The 23,759-nt window shown below is 40.6% G+C and overlaps 1 protein-coding gene across 1 annotated transcript in view; it reads left to right on the top strand.

The window, feature by feature from the left end:
- Positions 1–1,906: 1,906 nt before the first annotated feature.
- The window catches only part of acoxl (acyl-CoA oxidase-like), a 51,977-nt gene continuing 30,124 nt past the window's right edge, over positions 1,907–23,759 (top strand). The window contains exons 1-13 of the mRNA XM_036542219.1: positions 1,907–2,129; positions 2,701–2,797; positions 3,113–3,199; positions 4,091–4,177; positions 4,976–5,074; positions 5,644–5,758; positions 6,176–6,262; positions 9,153–9,225; positions 9,620–9,752; positions 11,955–11,989; positions 16,142–16,258; positions 18,907–19,060; positions 22,592–22,681. Of these exons, the coding sequence (XP_036398112.1) occupies positions 2,014–2,129; positions 2,701–2,797; positions 3,113–3,199; positions 4,091–4,177; positions 4,976–5,074; positions 5,644–5,758; positions 6,176–6,262; positions 9,153–9,225; positions 9,620–9,752; positions 11,955–11,989; positions 16,142–16,258; positions 18,907–19,060; positions 22,592–22,681 (1,290 nt within the window). The 5' untranslated portion in view covers positions 1,907–2,013. The remainder of the gene's footprint in view (positions 2,130–2,700; positions 2,798–3,112; positions 3,200–4,090; positions 4,178–4,975; positions 5,075–5,643; positions 5,759–6,175; positions 6,263–9,152; positions 9,226–9,619; positions 9,753–11,954; positions 11,990–16,141; positions 16,259–18,906; positions 19,061–22,591; positions 22,682–23,759) is intronic.

Here is a 23,759-nt window from a genome sequence, read left to right as displayed (position 1 = left end):
GGCACTGTTTATGTAGGGAATATCACTGCCCCCATAGAGGCACTGGTCATTTGTTGAGGATAGTTACCATTCTTCAATGAATGTAAAAATGAATAAAATTAGGTCTTTTAAGGCTGTTAGAGTCTGGTTTGTCAATACAAAATATAGACGAGGTGACAATGTAATTAATAAAACATGTTTATTAACACAAAGCAAACACTGATGAAACGAAATAAATTAGAACAGTGACACAAACAGACAACAACAAATAAGAAATTAATTAATGAATAAATGATGGAAAACATTACTGTGGGACAAAACAATATGAAAAGGGAAGTGTGATGGCAACTCATTTGTTATAGGCCTATCGGGGAGGCCATAGTGCATTTTCCACTGGAGCCTTATGGGCATGTCACAGCAGACAGAGAGAGATGCACAGGGGAGATCCGTTGCCAGATCGTTGTTGGGGAATAGGCTTCCATCCTGGACAGGTCAGGGGAAACAAACGTGTCGTACAGGTGTGTCACTGGAGACTGGCTATCTTGCCAGTCACATGTTGTTGACATGGGGGATGTCCAAGAGGTACAGTCGTCTTCACATTCATAAAGAGCTATCACTGACAGCCTCCAACTTTGCTTTGGGTCATATTTTTCAAAGTGCCAGATGCCTCAGAGGCGTTATGTAGCACACATGCATGGCTGCACCGGGACATTTGTGCTTGTCTTAAATCAAGAGAAATGTCATAAAATTCATGTACAAACTGCATAGTGTTGGTTTATGGCCGGATAAGGGTGAGGAATCATGCAGAGCAATACCCTGTCCTTACCAGATGGCCAGGGCCATATACCATACCTTTTGAAGATGGTGAGAGTAAGCATCGTAATAAACTTGGATTTGCTTGCAGATATGTACCCATATCCCTTCATTTTGTACTGTGGTGAGTATATAAAAATTAGACAAGCAACCTGGACAAAACTATGAACTTAGGTCTATCCAGAGGGACATGCAGCATATTTTACCTTTTTACCTTTCAGTGCACTGTAAAATAAGAAACACATACATGTTTGTTTTTAATGAATTGATACATTTAACATTATGTCACTAGAGATGGATGAGCTCCTAAGGTGAGACTGGAGTCTTATGTTTCATGTGCCCATAAGATGTCATTTTATTATGTGCCAAAAGATCAGAACATAGAACACTAATGAGTGACCAGTCAATGCATGGACATTCATGAAGGTAGAGTCAGAATGGATCATGGACCAAATTAGCCCAAAGGTTTCAACATTGCTCTCTTATTTCACCAGTTGAATTTCATATGGAAGAACTGCAACAGGCCTTATAATGAGTCATTTTGTTATCATTCCATGGTTTTGTTATTCCTGTAAACACGAGGAATGGAAAAATACAGATGGAATATTGACATATGAACAGAGCAAAGGTTAAATGGAGAAAATGTTTTGGACAGAGAATGAAAGAGGTTTTACAGGAGCCATCATAACTTGACATTCAATGCAATACCTGCACTCATACTAATAGCTTGACGAAACTGCAGTATATGCACTAAACACCTAAATAATATTTACCTTTGCAAAAGAAATTTGACTGTATCTTTCAGCTATTTTAGTACGCTTATATTCCTCTCATGGCTTCATACCATTCTGTGTATCTTGCACATATTTCGGGGAAAAAATTAAAGTGACTTGTGTTTAATAGTCTTTGGCATTTTAAAAATGTGATTTTTTCTTTTAATTGTTTATATTTTTTACTTTACAAGTGGAAGTCGACTGAACTACAATGATGTGATCCAATCAGGAAGTATACAACGAGAGGGAAGCAGCGACCGCAAAACTGTGACACACCCCCTTTAACGTGGCGTGCACACAGCAAAGTTCAGTTCGTTTTATGTACTGTGGTGACATCATCGTGACGCGGAAGTCGTTCCGAACCAGCGAGGAATATTTTCCGAGTATACTGCCAGTTCCATTTTTATAAACGGTTTAGAAACCGGGAATTTGTTACTCGTACAACAGCATGCCTGGAAAATGTGCAAGAAGCACCCTTTCAAAGTACCTGGATGGAGAATTTTATGATTTGAAGGACCGTCTCCGTCAAGAAATAAGCCAATGCGAGCTATTCCATTTGACCAGGTTTGGATATTAAACATTTTCGTTTAGTTAATATTGCATGCGTATCACTGTGAAGCATTCTTCTTCTAAATCCAAACAATTGCACATTTAGATCAGACAAATTATTTTCTTGTAACGTGAACACATCCGTGCAAAGACCCACAGCTACTCAGCTATCTGTCACAGATACGTTCACTTCCTCATATGTGCTGAACACGTTAGCCAGCCTACATAACAACCTATAACATTGTTGCAGCAACAGTCTGCTAATTTTGGCGTGCTGTCGATCTTACAAGCGGTACACTGGAACGTCTGATAATATTTAGTCATTAGATAAGCTACAGATTGTGATTTTAAAATCTTTTAAGGGATCCTCAATACAATGTACATTTGTCAATTGCTAGTCGAGCTAAACTTAAAGTTTTGCCTTGGCCTCTTCCCCTTATGATACGACACATTCACTATATATGCAGGCAAACTGACATTTGCTTGAACATTTTACTTGAATGGAAAACTGTACGCGTTAAGGTTTGACAGCCCTTAAAATAGTACATTAAAAAACTTCACTGTGTGCCTTTCCGGTGTGCCCTAGTTACGATCTCACACTGGACGAAACGAGAGACCTCACTGCTGAGCGACTGCACTTTGTCCTACAGCTTCCCGAAATGCGCCGTCACCTTAAAGAACAGGTATAACATATTTTGTTGTCAAGCATGCATCCGTTTATTGCCTGTGCTTTGTGTAAACATGATAAGTGGAGTGTGTCGTTATCACAAGAATCTATTTATATTCATATATGAATGAAATCGTCTTGATCATTATAACAACAATAATTATACAAATAAAACATCTGAGTTGAACGCCAGGCTTAGTAGAGGCTGAACACCTGCAATAAGCCTTCACTGAATTGATACATTTCAGTTGTATGTCAGTACTGAGGTGTGTTCAGGCTGATATGACCAGACTTTTTTACTTTGAAAATGGTTTTTCTCTGCTGCTTACAGGTGAAGGAGAGGCAGAGCCGTTTTATATGTAAAAGCCTGGGGATCGCAGAAGTGATTTGCACAGCAGACTTGGCCACAGGAGTAAAGGTACTGGATACACACTCACAATCCTTTAATGTTCAGTTCGCAGTGCGAGTCTGGTTGCAGTAGAGTAAAGGAGGTGTCCTGACACACATACAGGGAGTAAGATGGAATTTTGTGAAATATTTCAATGTGAGAGGCAGTATGACTCCCAAAAATCTCAGAACTAAACTATCCAGACCAAAAACACAATTTGAGCGGTTTAGGACTTGTTTGATTGATCATCTCCAAAAATGTCAGTCAGTCACAGTTTACTTAAGATTTGCACTTTTTTTGAAAATTGCATTTGAAGTTGTTCTCACATTTTTTTGGGATAAAGTAAAATTTGAGATCCTAGAAAGTCTTAATCCATTCAAAATGAAGTTAATACAGGAGCTGCAAAAGTTATAACATGTTTTTTTGGGTAAGGGAAAGTGGAGTTAAATACATAATGAAAGATGGGGAAATTAATTATTACTGCATTTTGACTGAGAGAATTAGTAGATAGGAAAAATTCTAATTTGATTTGCCCAAAACAAGAACAGTGTCTTTACTGCTTACCTGTGTTTTTGAGATGTTTTGTGCTACATACCAAGTTAGAGAATATTGCTATTACTTACAGTACTAAACTTTTAAAACTGTTATAAAGCTATGTTCCAGTCCTTGAAATATAAACAGAATCAAATTTAATCAAAAGTCTGTATCCATATATTATACTTTACAGAGAGGGTTAGAAATGTGGAAATTCATTGTTTCTTAGTTCTTAAACTTTGATAGAAGCAAAGTTATATTCAGTTTGAAACCCCACTTAAACTTGAACTTAACCTACTCATTCGCAATGACATGCCATGAAATTTTATTATTGTACAGCGTCTCCTCTTTGTTGCTTTTACAAACTGCCTCTCTGTCTGCCCACAGATGGGGGTGGTGTGTGGGCTGTTTGGAGGTGCAGTCACTAACCTAGGCAGCCCAGAGCAGAAGGAGAAATGGTACCTGCCAGTTACAGTAGGTGTTGCCTTAATTTACTCACCTGCTGGACATCTGTCCTTTTAGAGCAACGGTGTTGTGTAGACAACAAAAACCTTTTGTGTCTCCACTGAAAGATTGATGCAAAAGTGGCACACATATTTGGAGCTTTGTGAATTTATTTGAAATGTGCTTAAATGGCCACAGTTTACTATGAGTTGTCTAGACAGCCTTTCACAACTAGACCAATGACAGCCTCCAATTTTAGCCTCTTGATCAGAAATGTGGTGTAGCAATAAGGAGCAGGGCTCATAAACGAAAGGTTGCTGGTTCAATATCCAGTACGGTGCTGCTGTTGTACACTTGGGCAAGGTGCTTAACCAAAAGTGTCTTAGTAAATATCAACCTGTATAAATGGATTACATAAGCTTGTGGGTTATGTAAGTCAGTCTGAATAAGAGTGGACCTTAAACAAAATGTAATGTAAAAATGACATATTTCTCTTGCCTTTTTCCTTCTGGAAAATTACACATGGAAAGTCCACTGGTTTATCCCCAAGTTACAAAATGAACACAGATCAAAGACTTTTGGAATTAACTTCCCCTTTTATTGTGCAAAAATAGATCTTTGAGGTGAAACACTGCTGGTAAATCAGCCCCTAAAATGCTCAAGGAGGTCTCATCCTTTCATATCATGTCATACATTTCCTCTTGAAATGAATAACAGAAGTGTCAGGTGCATTGACATTGATATTAACTGAGAATGATATGGAGCCATATCTGGAGGGCCTCCCCTCACCTTTCTGAGTTGTTTCTTTTTGTTCGTTGTACATGCCAGGAGCTGCAGTTCACTGGGATGTTTGCCATGACAGAGAGGGGTCACGGGAGCAATGTGCGAGGAATCCTCACAGAAGCTCATTACGAGCCCTCGTCCCAGGTGACAGCCCTTGTTTCACACCCTCTGTTCTGTACACAGTAAGGTCAGTTTGGCAGACTGCTCCCTTTCCAGTTCCACTGCAGTCAGTACGCAGTGAGGCGTGATTGCTCTGTAGTCAAGGACGATGTGAAACTTGGTCGTAGAAGTGAAAACTGAGCTGTTGTTTCAAAACATATATCAATGTGGCAGTGTCCTGTCCCTGTGCAGAAGTGATTTTTGGGTGAAATATTGAAGGGTGATCAGTACTCTACTATGAAGAATGTATATATGTGCAGGTTTGATTGTGCTTAGACTGCTGTAGCAGTGGAATTGAGAGAATGAGGCTGTGTTTGTGTTCTCAGTGGGATTTGCTCCAACAAGGTGATCCATTGATACAAGCAAAATGAGCCAATCGTGTGTTCCTGGCAGTTATAACTGAGTGCTGTCAGCGCTGTACTGTTTCATAACCAATTTGAATAATGACTTTCTTCATGAAGGGTGAGGGTCGAGTTAGGAGGGTGCTGTCAGAGAATTTGCATTAACCAAATGTGTTGTCCCAAACAAAGATTTGCATTGTTCTCCCCTTTCAGGAATTCATTATCAACACACCTTGTGAGGATGCCAAGAAAATGTACATTGGGAATGCCATGAAGGGCAACTGTGCTGCCGTCTTTGCCCAGCTCATAATGAATGGGGAATCCCAAGGTTGGAAAGACTTATACCTGAAAAATCAGTTGGAGTGGTGTTTTTGTGCGATTATCACAGTGAATATTGACAAAAAAATGTTTACATTGTGCCAGCTCCTCTACCAGTTACTTTCCATCTCAGTAACGTGCCATTCTCATCAGTCTATTATGGCCGAATAGCTTGCTCACCTAATTCATTCAGGCTTAGATCATTTTGTGAAATAGGTAATAGTACTCTTGAAATGAATTCCGTCAGTGTGAAATTGACCACTAATTAACAAATTGGTAAACTTAACCCCATGGCATAGTCATAAACCGTAATTGGAGATTGATTGCCTTAGTGTTGACACCATAATGAATTATAGGTAAGGCAGGTCAGGTAATGGTGAATGCTGATTTGGACCATGTGAACACCTTTTTTTTGTCTCTTCTCAAGGCCCTCATTGCTTCATTGTTCCTATCAGAGATCACCAAGGTGTCATGTACCCAGGAGTGACTGCCATTGACATGAAACACAAAGAAGGTATGAGTTCCAGCCAGAGTTCTGGAGACCACAGACAATTAAGACACAACAGAACATGCCTGCATTTAACTGACTGTAGACAGCACATACAGAGGTTGAGGATACTACCAGCATGCTGAATTTTACAAAATTGTCCTTTTTTGTGAATTTGCCAGAGAACAGTCACAGTTCTGTGAAAGTATGCCATTGTTCTGTTAAATTGCCAGATACTCTGTGGCAAGCTCTGTTATGGGGAATTTACCAAGAGGGGCGCTGGAAGCTGCATATTAATGCATGTTCCGTGAAAATGTGTGCATGATCATGTTTTCCATTTAGTGGGTATTTACACGAAGTACTCATGTAAGCAATGACAGCTGCAGGCTGCCCAGTCTAGTGACTGCCATCGGCTTGTTTCGCGGTACTCAGACTAGGCTGAGTTCTAAATGGGTAATAGGATCCTAGCGTCTAAGGTAGGCATGGTCACCTTCAACAAAATGCAACAGTAAATGGTATAGGCAGTGTTAAGGTCTACTCTCAGAGCAGAAGAATACAGACGTTTAAAACCAAATTGTACACTGTGCTTGTCCTTGGCTCTTGTCTTTGCAAAACAAATGGCTCCTCCTGAAGATGAATGAGTGCTTCATGAATCCAGGGTAGTTTGCCACAATGTCTTTTTCACTCTTTTGGAGTCACACCCAGTCTGCAAATTCACAGAGTGGAAGTGCCGTAGGTTTCTGGACTCATGTTGATTGAGACATGGAGGGATCACTTGACCTTAGGTACAGTCCAGAGTTTTCTCCAGGTCTTATGAGGATGTGTGCCGGGGTGGGTTTCAAAGGCAGTGACCTGCCACACGTGAGTTTCACTTTGGCAAGCGAAGATAAGCCTGGCTGTTCAGCACTGTGTTGTCAAAGTGAAAATTTTGTAGACAAATCTGACCCAAGTGTAGCAGTCTCTCTGGTGTATGCCCCTCTGATCAGATACATGCAAAAGAGGGAAATGAACTGGTAATAATTTACTAAAGCAGTTTAAAATAAAGGTGAAATTACAGGGTCCATTTGGCCATTTTTTGAATGCCCTAAGCCTATAGCCGCCTAGCTTTTCATAGGCAAGGATAATTATGCTTAGCCTCAGAACAGTGTTTCCTAATTGTGCTCACCACAGTTCATTCAGCACAGGGGACTGCAGACAGATTGCAGCTTTGCAGCTATGACAGTGCTCTCATTTTTGAACCAGAGTTAACAGTCATATGGTCTATATGTGAAAATACTTGTGCATTTCTGCTAGTGCTGGGCGATATGGCAAAAAATATGATCACGGTATTTTTTCCATATTGATTAATATCGATATTTATCACGATATACATGGGTTAAAGATCTCCAGTCCCACGCCGGAAAACCCGGGGTGCAGAGATTTTAGATCAGGCAATAAATTATTACTAGCATATACGGGCTCTGATATTACCAGACCAGAACGCAATTTTATTAAAAACAATCACTAACCTGGTGTTTTTCGGATGAGTTTTAGCCAATGGTAGCCTGTTTAGGCGACGTACTGGCACAAGAGCACTGTTCTTATCCAATCGGCAACTAGTTTCAACTTTCTGTGAGGTGGTGTCAGGGAGTATTTGCGGGGACTGTATCAGTTGATTACTGCACAATAGGCTAGCATGCATTCAAACAGATGGAAGCAAAACTTGCGAAGGTTCGCGCAGACACAAGCACAATAGAACGGGGATTGAAAAATAAATGGCGATAGGCTTGGTTAGATGAAAACGGTAATGACGGACAAACCTTTGGTGTATGTTGTCACAAATTAAACGAGCCCGGGAGCTGCTTTGCACCGTGTGTTCAAAAAAATACAGTATGGGACAAGCGGCAAAAGGTATTGTCTCGGCATGATACAGATCCCTCACACAAAGCAGCTGTTCGGGCTCTTTGTTATACGTCAACGTTGCCCGGGAGCTGTGGCCACTGTAACTGCTACCTCTTCATCTATCTAAGACTGCGTGTGCAGTCATAATGTCCGAATTTATAGCGGAACATGACCTGTCTTTCAGGATAGCGCCAGCGCTAGTTGACCTGTGCATAACATCACAGGACAGGACTGCACTTTCCAAACTTAGCGTGTCAAATACACAGGCCAGCTACCTATCCACTCACGACATTGCCTATCACATTAGGCAACGTTTAGCGCACAAGCTGTCAAAACAGATGTTTTCACAGAACATTGACGAGTTCACAAACCGCAACATGGACGGAATTTTCATTGTAACACGAGTTCACTTTCACTGTCACTTTTGTCGCCCTCGCGGGTTCCACTCATTTTTTTTTCCCACGTTTCCAGAGCTTTCTCTAGCTGAAACAATGCTTTGCGGCAGGGAATGGGCGTGTACTTTGACGTGCAAGCCACAAACTGCAGACTGACCCGCTGTTGTTGCTGTTTTATTTCTGCTGTGTGATAGGCTGTTAGATCTATCCATATCGTAAAAATGTCTGAAGCTTATCATAGTTATCGACATATATTTTTTATCGTGATCCCGTTTCGAGATCGTTTTACCGCCCAGCCCTAATTTCTGCTAAACTTTAACTAAAATTGTGTCAAGTCTTGATGTGTTGCTGCAGGCACTTTCATGCGTTTGGTATTATCTTCCTCTTGCATCATTTTGCAGTTTACTGTATGTATGCATGAAGAATAACCTGCAGAAAAGCAGCGGCTCACATTTTTCACACATTTTACATGCAATAGTGCTGACGCAACCATTTAAATACACTCAGGTGCTTTACTGCACAAGGTGATGGCTTTGCACATATTAAATCTCGTGTAGTCATTTAGCAAATCTGACACTTCAATTCCAATACCCCCCTATTGTTTGAAGATAACATGATTGATTTTCTTTATTCCTGTGCAGGTCTCCATGGAGTTGATAATGGTATCTTGGTTTTTAACAATGTTCATATTCCAAGGGAGAACCTGCTGAATAAGTAAGTTGCTATATTAACAACATGAATTCAAACTTACGTCATTTTTACTGGCCCACAAAAATACTTCCTTCTGCTCCCTAAAACCAGAAAGGTCTCAGAATTCACTGAATGAGTTATTTGGTAGTTTTTTCCAGCATACGGTAGGTTTTCCCCGCATTCACAAGGTAGCTAGGAAGGTTCTGTGACAGAATATAACCCAGGCAAAGTTCATGGTTGAACTAATGAACATGGTAATGAACATTGGCCTGTTTCTCTGTGCTTGGTGTCAAACTTGACAGCTTCCTTGGGTTTTACATTCAACTGCTTTTTACATGTCAAAATGCAATTGATAAGTAAACTGTACCTCTCAGCTCCTCCAGCATGGCATAACATCAAATATTGCCTACCCCTCCAGGTTTGGCTCTGTGTCCCCTGATGGGGTGTACCACTCTCCTGTACAAAACAAGAGCAAACGCTTCAATGCAATGTTGGCCGCTCTTACCCCTACTCGCTTGGCCTTGACCGTCCAGGCACTGGCTGCCATGAAGGTGAGTGCCCTCTTTGATGTGGCTGCTCAACCCACATGGTGATGATCACCACAGTGACTAGATGCAGACATCATACTTCATTTTTTGACTGCCCTTGTTTTATGGCAGATATTATTGCAGATAATCACTGACCAGTTGTTCACTTGATACATGTGTAAGTGTACATGTTCTAGTTGTTTTTTAATACTATACAACTGAAAAATATACTTTTTTTGAGCTAGCTAGATTGATAGGTGGTAATTATTGTCTACTCTACCGTTTCAATGTGAGTTAAATTACATACGAGTTGCTTTTGTTTGGGTTAATTAATTAAAGTGAGATTTGCACTTATGCATCACACAATATTAACATATAACTGGCTCATAACATAGTACATTGGTTGTGTGAATTGGTTTCCATTGAGCAGAATGTGTTTGCTTGTCTTAAGAGTAACAGGTTTGCCCAGAGGGTTCTTTTTTTGTAGAGCATCACAAAGGGCCATGACATCAAAGCACTTGGCTGATAGACAAATAAACATGAAGTGCAGTGTTTAGACAGTGTAGTTTATTGCTCATGTAATTCAGATCTGATTTGGCCTTCTTTTATTTTTTTATCCACTAGAGAGCAGTCTACATCCATGTTGGTAAAATGGCTGAGGCGTTAAATGAATTTTCAACAAGATTCATTTTTTTTTTCCCAAAGGATACTTAGTGTGTGTTTGTCAGGGGGAATAAATCTAATTTTCCCGTCTAATCTTCCATCTTATGTCCGTAGAGTTTGAAAGGCATGGAACAGGGTACAGAATGTGCACACCTTTATCCAGAATGAATCACAAAATAAAGGATCGAGCAAATAGGTTTTCTTAATGTCCTCCACATGAGTTCACTCAATGAAAACAAACTGTTGCTCTCATCCTCATTCGTCAGACCCTTTTTTGTTGACATTCACAATTTTGTGGCATAAAACAGATGAAGTGTTTTTTTATGAATGTATAAACATACACTCAGGGTGGCTACTAGTATATGTGTGTGTGGATGTGTATACATGACTATGTGTATGCATAATTTAGATGATATATACACAGACTCCCCTCCATATTGCCACTCGTTAAAGGGGAACAAAAACATGATGTAGCAAAAAAGGTACATGATTATTTTTTCTCCTTAATTTTATTTGAGAATGTTACACTTTAATCTTAATAGCATTGCAGAGAGCAAATTCATAGGTGTCACATTCTGTCACTCACACACTAATCTTTTAAATGAAATCAGAATGACATCAACATCAACATTCTGCTTTTTTGAAGTTTAGTGAAACTGTAGGAGCTTCTGAAAGCCTGCTATTTACCTTGGGTTTCAAAGGAAGTTACATACAAGGGAAATTCATTAGTAGTGTGCATCATCATGGTTAAGGTCAAAGAGTTCGCCAAAGATCTGCATCTACCACTTTTTACTGTATTGTCCATTATTAAGAAATTTACAGCTAGTTGTACATTGGCAAACCAGACAGGAAGAGGATGTATATCTCTCTTGCGACCACAGGCTGTGAGATAAGTGGTCCGAGAGACAACTGTAAACAGTTTGAGATATCTTGAACAAACTGACATTTTTAGGAAACAAAATGTCAAAAAGTAGCATTCAAAGTCTCTTGCACAAATGTGGCATTCATGGCTGCGTTGCAAGGAAGAATCCTCTTCTTAAGACAAACCATCAAAAAACCCTTATTTGAGTGACAGTTGGAAGCATGTCATATGGTCTGGTGGAATGAAAATTGACCTTTTGGATATGCTAATCTGCATTATGTTTGGTGAGAAAAATAACTTATGTTGAGATGTTCACTGCCCATTATTTGTGAACAATACTATTCCTTCTCTGCAGTGCTTTTATTATTAAGGAATAACTTTTTTGTTTTTCTTTTTTTAAATAATAAGAAATGATTCTATGCATACATAGTTTTTTGTTAAATTTTTTTTTTTTTTCATTGTTGTCATTGTCATTATTTTTAGGTATCAAATGCAGTGGACAGAGAAAGTGAAAATAATCCCTGCACTCTTCCTTAAAAAAAGATCTTAATGTGTGATCAAGTTCACATTTGCAGTATTCTCCACTCACTTCTGTTCATAGTTCTACCTATCACTTATGTGACTGACCTTTTACACATTTTTAGTTTTAAAGACTTATATTTCCCTCCATTTTATGCCCTGTTATCTCCTTTCTCTTGCAGTTAGGCCTCATCATTGCAGTCCGCTACAGCCACAGGTACAGTATAATCTGAAACCTCTTGTGCACCCATGAGGAAATCTAACCTCAGTATGCATTCATGGTAGCTGTATAAGACCCAGAGAAAGGGTTTGGTTGGGCAAAGCCATTCCATGTTTTGTATGGGCTTGGGTTCATTTTCAAATTCTTAATTACCCTCATTTGGCAAACTGTCAACAGTTCAACATTTGTTAAATGATATTTGTAAACTATGTATAGATGTATAGTAGATATATCATAAAAAGGCATATGTTCCGTTTACATATATGTTAGATCACATACTTTCCCAAACCTTCCAAATTCTGTTTTTATCTTCTGAATGAGAGCAGTGTCCCTCTTGAAACAATCCTTAGTTTCTTAATTCTGCATTGGATAAAATTATCTGTGCAATCAGTGATGTGTGAGATTTGGTTTTCATGTTTTTAGTGAATAATTTTATGTAGAGTAGGGAATTTCTGACTGGTTTGGAAAGTTGTGGTTATGATAACTTGTGGTTAGGGTTTATTTGTGGTAGATTGTAATTGTGTCCTAGTTTTCTCTAGAAATTTTCCCCAACACAAACATTATGTATATCTGAGCCACAAATCACTTGCCTTACTCTGTATTTGCGTAATTTCTTTTGCACAGTCGTTAAATGAAGATTGGGGAAGTCTGGTCTTAACGTGGTTTCGGCAAAACTGGCTCAGGTTTTGTAAATAACATGATATTGTCAGGGTTTGCGGGGAAAGGACCCAGGCACAGATAATACGGGCAGTATGAAAAGGCAGTTCTTTAATAACTAAGTCCAAAAATCACGAATCACAAGCAAAATCAAAGTCAGAAAAAAAGTCCAAGTCAGTGTCTTAAAATCCAGTGGAAAACAGACAACATCCAAAATGGCAGGCAAAAGAGTAATCCGGGACAGGTAGAGTCAGCAACAAGCAGGAACAGAGCAGGATTACAAACAAAAGTCGGGAATGAAACAGCTAAGACACTGAGAAGATCAGGCAAAGAACAAAGGGTGTATGTAGGCAGGCCGATGATGAGGGGATGAGACACAGGTGTGCGGAACAAGCTGCAGGTGAGGTGCATGGCCAAGTAACAGGAGGGCGGGGAGGCAGGAGGGACAAGGAAACACAAGGACCTGTAAACAAAAATAAAAGACACACCCACACAGACGGACAGCGAGAAACCAAGCGGCTCAGGCCGGAATGCTGACAGATATATTTATTGTAAACCAAATACAGACTATCTAAGAAATGATCATCTGCTGTTTTCATTACCCTTAATTATAGTTGAAAGATGCATTTGTGATATAGTGGTAAATTCTTCCTACGTTCTCATAACAGATGTGAACCACCATCAGCAACTGAGACGCAAACTGCATATTGTGGAAAAATGAACAGAGGCAGCAGCAATGTGGCCATGGTATATAAGTCAGATTTGGCATCTCAATGCAGTCTCTACCACTGCATCCTCAAGAACATCTCCTTCCCCTTTTCAGCTTCAATACACCGAGCACTCTCATTTTTTTTTTTATACTTGTTTAGGCGTGCATTGTGTTTTTTGTACATACACCTACGTAGATTGCGTGACACTACCAAAGTTTCCATTGTGGGGGCGGGGGGAGGGTTCGTCTCTGTGGTCGGCACATGGCATCCCCAGAATCACCCCTGGGGACAGACATAGAGAGTGGGCGTCAGCATCCATGCAAGGAAGAAACATTTCCGGTGGGGTGACTGTGCGCGTTAACAAGCACCCCATCTGATGTTCTAAATATGCATCACCTCCTTTACATTTGAACCCAAAAGCAGCACCTCTGGTATGTTTAGCCAACAGTAAGGATTGATTTGTGCCATTTGCTCATGAGATTTATTTACTGGTTATTGTAGCTCATTTGGAGTGGGATAGAGCATATGTACTGTCATAGTTACAGCCTTACGTCACCGGGGTTGAGAAGTCTGTTGTATTTATACACATCACACTACCCTGAACTCAGCCTGGGCTGCACCAGGTCTCTGTGAGCTCACTTTCCAACATGACATTCTATGCGGTCAGAAAGGGACTGAGCAAAAGTAAGTTTCTTTATTGTGAAGTAGTGGAATGAGGGATCAGGATTATTTTTTTCATTGGCACAAACCAGAAATGTGTGTTGTAGCTGCACAACTCTACTAACCTGCTGCTCTCAGCCATGTACTCTGCAGTAGCCATTACCTTGACACAGAGAGCCCCTCTCCCACTAACGTGATGATCATATGAACCTCATAAAGCTGCATATTATATTTTTCTGAAAACTATGTGGCACATGTTTCTATATAGTGATTGAACCCTATCAAGGTCACAGTTGCACAACACCAGCCGATTAGGTGGCCAGTGCAGCAACGAGGATTCTGTATCAGACTGAAGGTGAGGGCTTGAAGATGAGCAATTTTTAATCTCGTATGCTCTTGACAAATTAAACTTGTATGAAATTTACGTAAGATTACAGCCACCAGAGATTGCTAAGTTGATCTTTAAAGTTCATCAGATAATGAGAGATTGATAATGAGAGATTGATAATGTGAGACGTATTGCCTCAAAGAGCCATGCATCAGAGCACTAGATGTGGGGGAGTGCAAGGTGAAGATAATAGTTTGTCCTTGTACATCAGTGAGAGAATATTTGTTATGTGTGTTTCTGAGGTTGCACATCTCATCATTCAGTATTGGGGTTTACTTGAAGCGCACCATAGTCAGCTACAGCATACCAGTGGTGTTCTCTGAACTTTGACTTCTGGAGCTTCGGATCATAACTTCTAAACTTCACTGAAACACTGATGCTTAACACTATAGGCTATGTTTCTGAGCTGTGAATGCCCAATTGAAAGGAGGTCTGTCAGAATTTTTTTCACAATTTTTCTTTGGCTTCTAATGGGATTTTGGCAGCATGGGCCTCTTGACCTCATGTTGTGGTCACACGACAGGACAAAAACAGCCGTAGCCAAAAATATAAGATGCATATTATGAGGTTGGCAAACAGGTTTCCTCTTATCTCTCGAAAGGGTCTTGGGCTTAACGTTCCTGAACTGTGGGGTGAAATGAACTTTCTTGAAACAAGGGCACTGGAACATTGTTGTTGAAATTTCACAGCGTGTCCCAGTGCTCCTGTCATAGTCTGTACCTAGTCTGTCAGATGCTACCCTTTCAAGCTGCTGGACACTTGCTTCTCACAAAAACTGATCTAGGACCAGTTTGCTAAATCATATTTGTAACCCTATTCCTATTTCATCATGTGGGGAGAAAACCTGAAACAGAGCCAGGATCAGGGTTTGAGGCACAATCTCCTCCTTTATAGCTGCCCACATCTGTTAGAAAAGCTTGGCAGTGGAAAAAAAAAAACATTGAGAGCAAACATTTGTGAACATTTGCACTGTTGAATGAACCTTATGTATGCGCTGTCCTTTGCAGCGGAAAGTACAATTGGTCACTGTCAGCAACGTACTTACAAGGAAACTGGAAGCAATGGTGCCAGTGAGAACCATACAGAAGAGCACAGGAGGCCACAAGTTTTCCTCTGAAGGAGCTCTCTCTCACCCCTGTTTCCTCTGAGAACAAGCAGAACTGAACACAATAGTGATAAAGCTTGGCTCTGTCCTCTGTCCCTCTTGCAGGCTATTTATAGATTCTCGGGAAGTGTTGTGGCACAAACAGCAGTAAACAGACCATATTTAACCCTTTGCAGTTTTGCAGTTTAAGCTTAAAGTATGAATTCCTTTGCAATCAACTCTCAATATAATTTCCCGACACTTTCAACACAGTATTATCCCACAATGCAATACATAATACTTTCACAATATTTTTTTCTGTCCTTGATAATGCCTGGTTTATTTTGTCAGTGTGTTTCAGTGTGTTAGTGTGTTTATATTTTTACTTTATTTTTATATTTAAAAAAGATGGACATTTAGAGACTTAGACTCAAGTGATGATTTGCAGTGTTAACTGTCACAAAAAGGGTGTAATGCCCATGCTGCTGATCGACAAATAGGTTATAACTGCTGTGTGTTTAAGGTTCTGAGCCTTTTGATTGTGGATGAAAAAGATTAACCTGCAGGGCATGAAAAAGAATGGCTCCTTAAGGTCAAGGCAGAAGCATTAGCTTTAATTTTAAAACTGTAAGACTGTTTTCTCCTCATAGCCGCAGGCAGTTTGGTCCAAGAGACCAGGAAGAAGTGAAGATCATTGAGCACCAGACCCAGTACCTGCGTTTAATGCCCCACCTGGCAGCTGCCCTGGCTCTCACCTTCACCACCAGGTAAAGTGAACTCTACACACCTGAAGCAGAGGCTACAGGAACATCGTGTTTTGAGAGGACATGTAGGCAAAAATCTCATTGTCATGTTCTACTTTTTGAGTGACAGAACATCAACACTCAACAGTCATCGGGCTGATTTGGGTAATCCTGTTGTTTCCAGCTGAATCAAGGGCTGGTCATATTTTGAATGGATAGCCAAGTTGACTGATCTCCAGTGATTTCATTCCTCTGAGCAAAACTTGCACTTCTGTATTAATCAGGATATGGACTGGCCGTTCCCACAGATGTCACGGCATGTTGTGAAATTTCTAAAACGCACAGTGTGGCTTACAGTCTAGTAGTCCATGCCAAAAAAGGGATGGCTATATTCTGTATACAAACCCTGTATGAATTTCACTGACCAAGGTAAACACAGCTTTTGAGGTTTTGCAATGGGGCCTTCCAAAATATTAAAAGTACTTCGCAAGAGCACCTTGTGCTAGTTTTGAGGTGTTTCAGGAAATGTGTCTCTCAGGATTTCTGAGAACGCTATTGTTTGTTTGATCATGAGCAGAAGAGAAAAAAAAGGCATGTTTACCATCATTGAGGAAGTAGTCAACTGCCCTTTGAAAGAGTGACAGGAAATCGCCGCTCTTTGTGCAGCCCTGTAGCGTGACTTGTGAGGAGCTGGAATCTCGAATGATCGAGTCTAAGAGTTTCTGCATCGGTCAACGCTTTCCTTACTGGCCACTAGATGGCACTCCTTTTGGTTTTTCCTCACATATTCATACCAGACAAGGATTCAGTGATGTGCATCACAACAGTCATTGTCTGTTTATTTTGCTGATGAAATGAACAGATGTTTGTGGCAAAGAAAAAACAATCGGAACAAATGCACAATAACAGCAAGTGATGTTTAAAGTATACACTGAATGCCTGGGGATATACCCCTGTTGATTTAGGCCTTCATGTTTCAGAGCTATAAGTTAAGTGAATGATCATGGCTTACTCTCTCCAGAAAATAAACATAGGTATATAATTCAAATGCGTTTTGGTGGTCACGCTTCCTTACGAGTGTAAGGGACACTCTTAAGTGATGATACATGATACATTTCAGGGAAATTGCACATCACAAGTACACAGTTATAACCTTATAACTCTCTTTATAACTGTGTTCTGCGATGAATCCTTGCCCCTTTCCTTCCAAGAGTGCTGTATTTAACGTGACCAAGTTTTACGGAAATAGAATGTTCTATTGACATTGCTTCAAGCATATTTTTACAATGTAAATGACATGAGGCTGGCATGGAAGAGGACAGTTAAGCCTCTGCTATGGTTACCAGTGTTGCTGTCAGGTGAGCATGCTTTGGAGAACTTGTCTTACCACCTAAGCTGATGAGCAGCATTCCAGTTCTGCCGAGTATGCGAATGTGCTGTTACGTCTGTCTGCATAGGTCTACTGTAGGCCAGCGGTCTCTCAGGACCTTGGACAGCAACAAAGGGTCACTGTTGGCTAATAGAAAAGCAAAGCAATGTACCTAACCCCAGACTGTCAACACAGGATCACTTTAATCCACAACCGAGCCCCTTTTATGTGCAGGCATCAAGAGGTTATTTTGTTCTCTGTGTCATTCTTTTTTCATTAGCATGTATGTTTGAATTTGGGTACAGTATATTTCATTACATTAATGTCATTTAGCAGACTCTCTCATCCAGAGTGACTCACAATTTTATCCATTTATACAGCTGGATATTTACTGAGGCAATTGTGGGTTAAGTACCTTGCCAAAGGGCACAACAGCAGTGCCTCAGCAGGGAATCAAAGCAGTGACCTTTTGGTTACGAGTCCTGCTCCTTACTTCCATGCCACACTGCTGGCCGGATCTTCAGATCACATATGTAGTTTTCTTTTACCAAAACACTCTGAAGTCCCAGCTCATCATTTGCAAAGTTCACAAGCATGTGTTTGGTCTGGCACTTAGATGAAGGCAGGAGAAATACACGCAGGACAAAGCAACATCTGGTACCTCTGTGGCAAATATTTGTCTGTATTCTGATAATTTATTATGAAAAGACATTTCATGGCATTTGTGAGGTGTTCTTCTTCCAAGCATGTACGTCAAACCGCATTGGTTTTGTGAATTTCAGACGAAGGGTTAAAATTAGCCACCGGGTTTCACGTCACTTCTGCTTTCAGATTGAGTGAGTCCCTTATCATATCACCCAGCCTGCGACACTGCAGACTGGTTGTGTTTGCTGCTCTGCCTGTTGAAGAGAGAAAACAGCACTATGGTTTCTGGGAACCTGCCTCTGATTTCCTACCAGCTGCACAGAGATGCGAAATGTTGTTTTTGTTTACTGGAACCAGTTGGTCTGTTTCACAGCCAGTTTTGAGCTGCGTATTTCACCCATCTGTCTTGCTCCTCTAACGATAGCAACAAGACAATAACAATAACAACAATAACATATAATAATAATAAATAATGATAACACTAATGAAAATGAAACTTACATGCTAATGGTAAAAAGTTGCCCAAAAGCTTTACAGAATAAATTTGTGGGATATTTCCTCTCAAGGTTTTCATACCCCACCCACTCAAGCCAGGCCCCTCTGCTGCTCCTTGTCCTATGTCCCGCTCTAACTAGCAGTGAACCCCCCCACCCCGCAGGTTCGCAGCAGAGATGATGGACGAGGCGCTGCACCACGGGAGGGACCTGATGAACAGCCGCTCCCTGCAGGCGCTTGTGGCCGGCCTGAAAGCCTACAGCACGTGGGAGAACCTGGCCTGTCTGCAGGACTGCCGGGAGTGCACGGGGGGCATGGTGAGTCCCGTTGTGAGTGTGAGGCACAAGGTACCCTCCAAAAAGGGTGTGCCAACAAGTAGGCAAAGGGTTCTGAAGAAGCCATTTCATTCTGCAACACCTTCGATGAAGCTGGCTAATCGACAGTTGTATGACATGACACTTTGCAGTTGTCTGTTTTCCTGGTATTAGAAGCAGTTTAGATTAAAATGACAGAAAGAGGAAAAAGATAAAAACAGGAAACACGGGTGTATGAGATGAGATGGGTGACCTACGCTTGCCACGTGTCTCATGGTCTGTTCAGCACTCCGTTTGCAAGAATGAATGGGACATAAAACTTCTAATAAAAGATCCTTCAGTGATACGTGAGCGACTACTCATTCATTTTCTTCTGCCTTCAGCAAAACACTTGTGTAGTATTACCTAGGACATTTGCTGCATTGATAGAACTGTAACGGTTAGTGCTCTGCAAGGGGTTATAGATACAATGTTTGCAGGTTACTGAAAACTTCCGGCAGTTCTCCACTGTTGAATGTCTCCTGAGCAGATAGGCACTCTTAGGTTATGTCCTGTATACATTTGCAGACATTATGACACGTTATATTTAGCACTCATAGACATAGCACAAAAGGGCCTCTTAAGTTTGAAGAGCATCTGGGATTGATGCGAAGTGTGGCACACTCCTTTCAGCTGCACCACAGTATGTGGTGAACAACCACCGTGAGTGACTTGCTGTTTCGATCTGAGACCAGCGGTACAGAACAAGCAATTGCTTTTTTTAACGCCCTGTCATCTGCCAACAGAGGCAGAAAAAATCGGCCTTGTTCAGCTAGGGATAGGGTTGAGTGGATCAGCCAAAGTCCCTTTGTCAGGCCTGGTGGCATGTGAGCGTATCAGAATATGTCAGTCCTCAATGCCCTGCACCTCCTTGCAGGGGGCTCCCGTGGTGAGATGAGCCTAAGTACACTCGGCGATTCTAAATTGGATGAAAAGTGGGTGGAAGAGCATAGAAATGAGAAAAAGAGAAGAAATTATTTGAGCAATGATTTGGTAGAGCATTCTGAAGATGTGGGGCTTCCGTCTGTAACAGAAGATCTAGTGACTCCGTTTTAACCACAGTGGCAGTCTGCACCACATAAGAGGGCAGAACAGACAGATGGCGAGACTGGGCATCCTGAAGTAGCACAGCAGAGTTGTCTGGCCTGTGTGTAAATTCAGATGACTCTTTGCAGATACACTATATGGACAAAAGTATTCAGACGCCTGACCATTACATTGTAATGACACTGTATTCAAATACATATACTTTAATATGGAGTTGGTCCCCCTTTTGTAGCTATAACAGCTTCCACTCTTCTTGGAAGGCTTTCCACAAGATTTTGGAGTGTTTCTGTGGGAATTTGTGCCCATTCATTCTGTAGAGCATTTATGAGGTTAGACACCGAGAAGGCCTGGCTCGCAATCTCCGTTCCAGTTCATCCCAAAGGTGCTCGATGGGGTTGAGGTCAGGGCTCTGCGGGCCAGTTAAGTTCTTCCACACCAAACTCGTCAAACCATGTCTTTACAGTCCTTGCTTTGTGCACTTGGGCACAGTCATGTTGGAATAGAAAAGGGCCTTCCCCAAACTGTTGCCACAAAGTTGGAAGCATAGCATTGTCCAAAATGTCTTGGTATGTTGAAGCATTAAGATTGCCCTTCACTGGAGATAAGGGGCCTAGCCCAAACCCTGAAAAACAGGTGTGGCCAAATACTTTCGTCCATATAGTGTACATTGTGGGCACAGCAGTCTGCTGCTGGCGGTTTCTTGGCTACGTTTTTGGCAGCACTGGCTTGACTACAGCTAATCTTACTGAACTATCTTACATTAGTCTGTATACTCCGTTCCCTGGTCTGGAGTGGTCTCCCCATCACCAGTAGAAAATGGCTACACTGCCTGATGCATGCTGTTACTTACATTTTCCTTTTCTATGTGTGCAGTATTATTATTATGATTATTAGATGGCGAATATTACGCATTCACAAGCATACGCATGTACCTGCCCCCCTGATTTTTGCATTATCTGTGTTCAGCCTGTCTCAGGTGATATGCAGAGAGCTTAATCTGAATTCGGTTCCTTCAACACTGCCACAAACCATTCCTTTAGCGAATTATGTTTTTTTTTTTTTTTGTTTTTTTACTCATGGAGTTAGATTGCCAGCCTAGCTGAAGCTATCTGCCTAGATAGAATTTTACGTAGATTTGGACAGTTTTATTAAAAACAATCACTGTTCTCATATTGCTATAGATAACAAAAAAGATAACTAAAATGTTAGCTGAATAGATCTTAACAAAGGCAATACAATTAGTGCAGTTAGTGTTACATAAATATCATGCAGGTTACCTGCTTCATACAGTTGTTGATAATATACAATTGAATATCCTAAACAGAACTACAAAGAACATTCTGCTTCATTGGTTAACACCTTCAATTTTAATGGACATCCATGCTGTTGCTAACTGCAAGTTGACAGCCAAGTAGATGCGTGTTCCTGCCAGATCCCTCGGTTTTTATGCATGCACATTTCCCTTAGGGGTGGAGTTTCTTCAGTCCCCCGTGTTCATGTGCTGTGGGGAAGCAAGGTGCTCGTAACCTCTCAGCTGGATTGATGTTGAGGCCTGTTCAAGCCAGATTGAATGAGAAAGCAGCAGTTGACTTGCAGTGTCCATTAGTACAACCAGCTAAGCACAACCTTTATATTCATTCCAGTCAGGTAAGGGAAACTGCTGGGATTTACTTGTCAGATAACAATCCCCAGGTGCACTTCAAGGACTAAACCCATCTATAAAGCAATGCAGGTGGTCTTGTAGTGCAAATGTGAGCTGTATATTCAATGGTGCAGGAGATGTGGATTACCACCTGCTACATCTGAGTGTGGGAGAGAGGAAACCACATGCAGTTCCCATGTAGCTGGGTGTACTCTTAATGTCAAACCACCCAATACACCCTATAGTGTGTACAGTTCTCATTGTCCTTTGGTAGTCTGTCAATTTTCTCTCTAAAAAAACAAAAAAACATTGATAACATACAGGTCAACATCAACATTGGAATGGCTGAATCTCAATCTTTGAGCTTCACTTATACTCTTAGTTCATTGTTTTAAACACGAAAACAAGACAAAAACATGGTTCTGCATAAGTTTATTGAGGAAGTTATTGTTACACCATTAATAGTCTGAAAATTAGCAATAGAGATACTTTCATTTTTCTCAGCTGCTCTCACTTATTAGCCACAGGTCATTGTCAATCCATACAATCTTAATACTCTATGCTGTTCGGGGCCAATTAAAATAACATTACACCCAAGATGTTATACACTGGTAATCTGCATACAGCATGTGGCAAATGGTCTGTTTGTGAGTAGATTTGATAACACATACATAAATAGCGAACCTGTTTTAACAGTGAATTTTGAAATTGCAAATTTGAAACACTAAATGTACCAAAGTGTAGTGTCTCAGTGGCAGGATTGGAACATGACATCAAATGTTTTGTTTATTACGTTTTTTCCCCAGGGTTTCATGATGGAAAACCGCATACCAGCCCTGAAGTGTGACTCTGATGTCTTTGTTACATTCGAGGGTGACAATGTCGTCATGTTACAGGTGAGCTTTCATCGGCACAATGAGTGGGCAATTTGAATCCGACATATTTTAGACAAATGGTTCGCCCTTTCAGAATTTGCATTGGCTTGGTACATAAATTTGCATTTTTTGTACCAAATTTTGTTTATAACCAAATATTTTTTTGTTAATTTTTGAAATGTCAAGGTCTTGGCACCAAGCACCAATGTTTCTGTCTTAAGCGCTGCCTAACATTTTATTTTGATATATTTGCGGTTTTTTTAGTTATCACATCCTGTTATTGATACAGGTTAGATTCACATTTTACTTGCAATGACGTTTACATGCCATTTAAAGAATACACTGTCAGATGTCACCAGTGGAATACACTACACTATCACAGGACTAGATTTCCCTAGTCAAGTTTCCTTGGTCATGCATAACAGCTACTTCACTTCACCGTTATACAAGTGTCTGGGAGGACAATGCTTTCGGCAAGTTTGAGTTAGGCATGTTCTCACAGACTGGGGCCTGCAGCTTAATGAAGTGATTATGATAACACAGTAGAGCCTTTTCATTTGTGTGTGCTCATTCTCATGTCTGTTTTTAATTATACCAATTGAATTTTAAATAATATGTTCAGAAACCAGGGGTCGTGTTAGGTCTAATTGGATAAGTGTTAATTCTTATTTGGAGGGAGGAATGGTCTGGTTATCATGATCTCCTTGTTCAAGGCTGAAATACAGAGGAGCATTTTTTTGAGGGATTTCCATGTGTAATAATCTCCAAAACCCAAGGCAACCGATTTTTGGAGGGAACAATAGCAGCCTTAGTAATGCTTTGAAAGGAGGCTGGTTTTTATGTGAGTATCTTTGAAACAAAGTTACTATTCACATGAGCACTAATGATAGTCTGCAGAGCCACTGGGGTTTCACGTGGAATTAAATTATTTTGTAAAATGTAAAAATACATTCTCAACAATCCAGGGAAAATACCTACATCTAAAAAACAAAGTTCTTTTAAAGTTCTTACTTGACCTCAGAATGTCAGTCACTCAAGACAAGACTAATACAAAGCGTATTCCACTGAGAATCTGGTGCCAAAATATCCATGTTGAATT

This window comes from Megalops cyprinoides, chromosome 1 (genome assembly GCF_013368585.1).
Source record: "Megalops cyprinoides isolate fMegCyp1 chromosome 1, fMegCyp1.pri, whole genome shotgun sequence".
In the NCBI taxonomy this organism is placed as follows: Eukaryota; Metazoa; Chordata; class Actinopteri; order Elopiformes; family Megalopidae; genus Megalops; species Megalops cyprinoides.
This window is presented reverse-complemented; position numbering and strand designations above follow the sequence as displayed.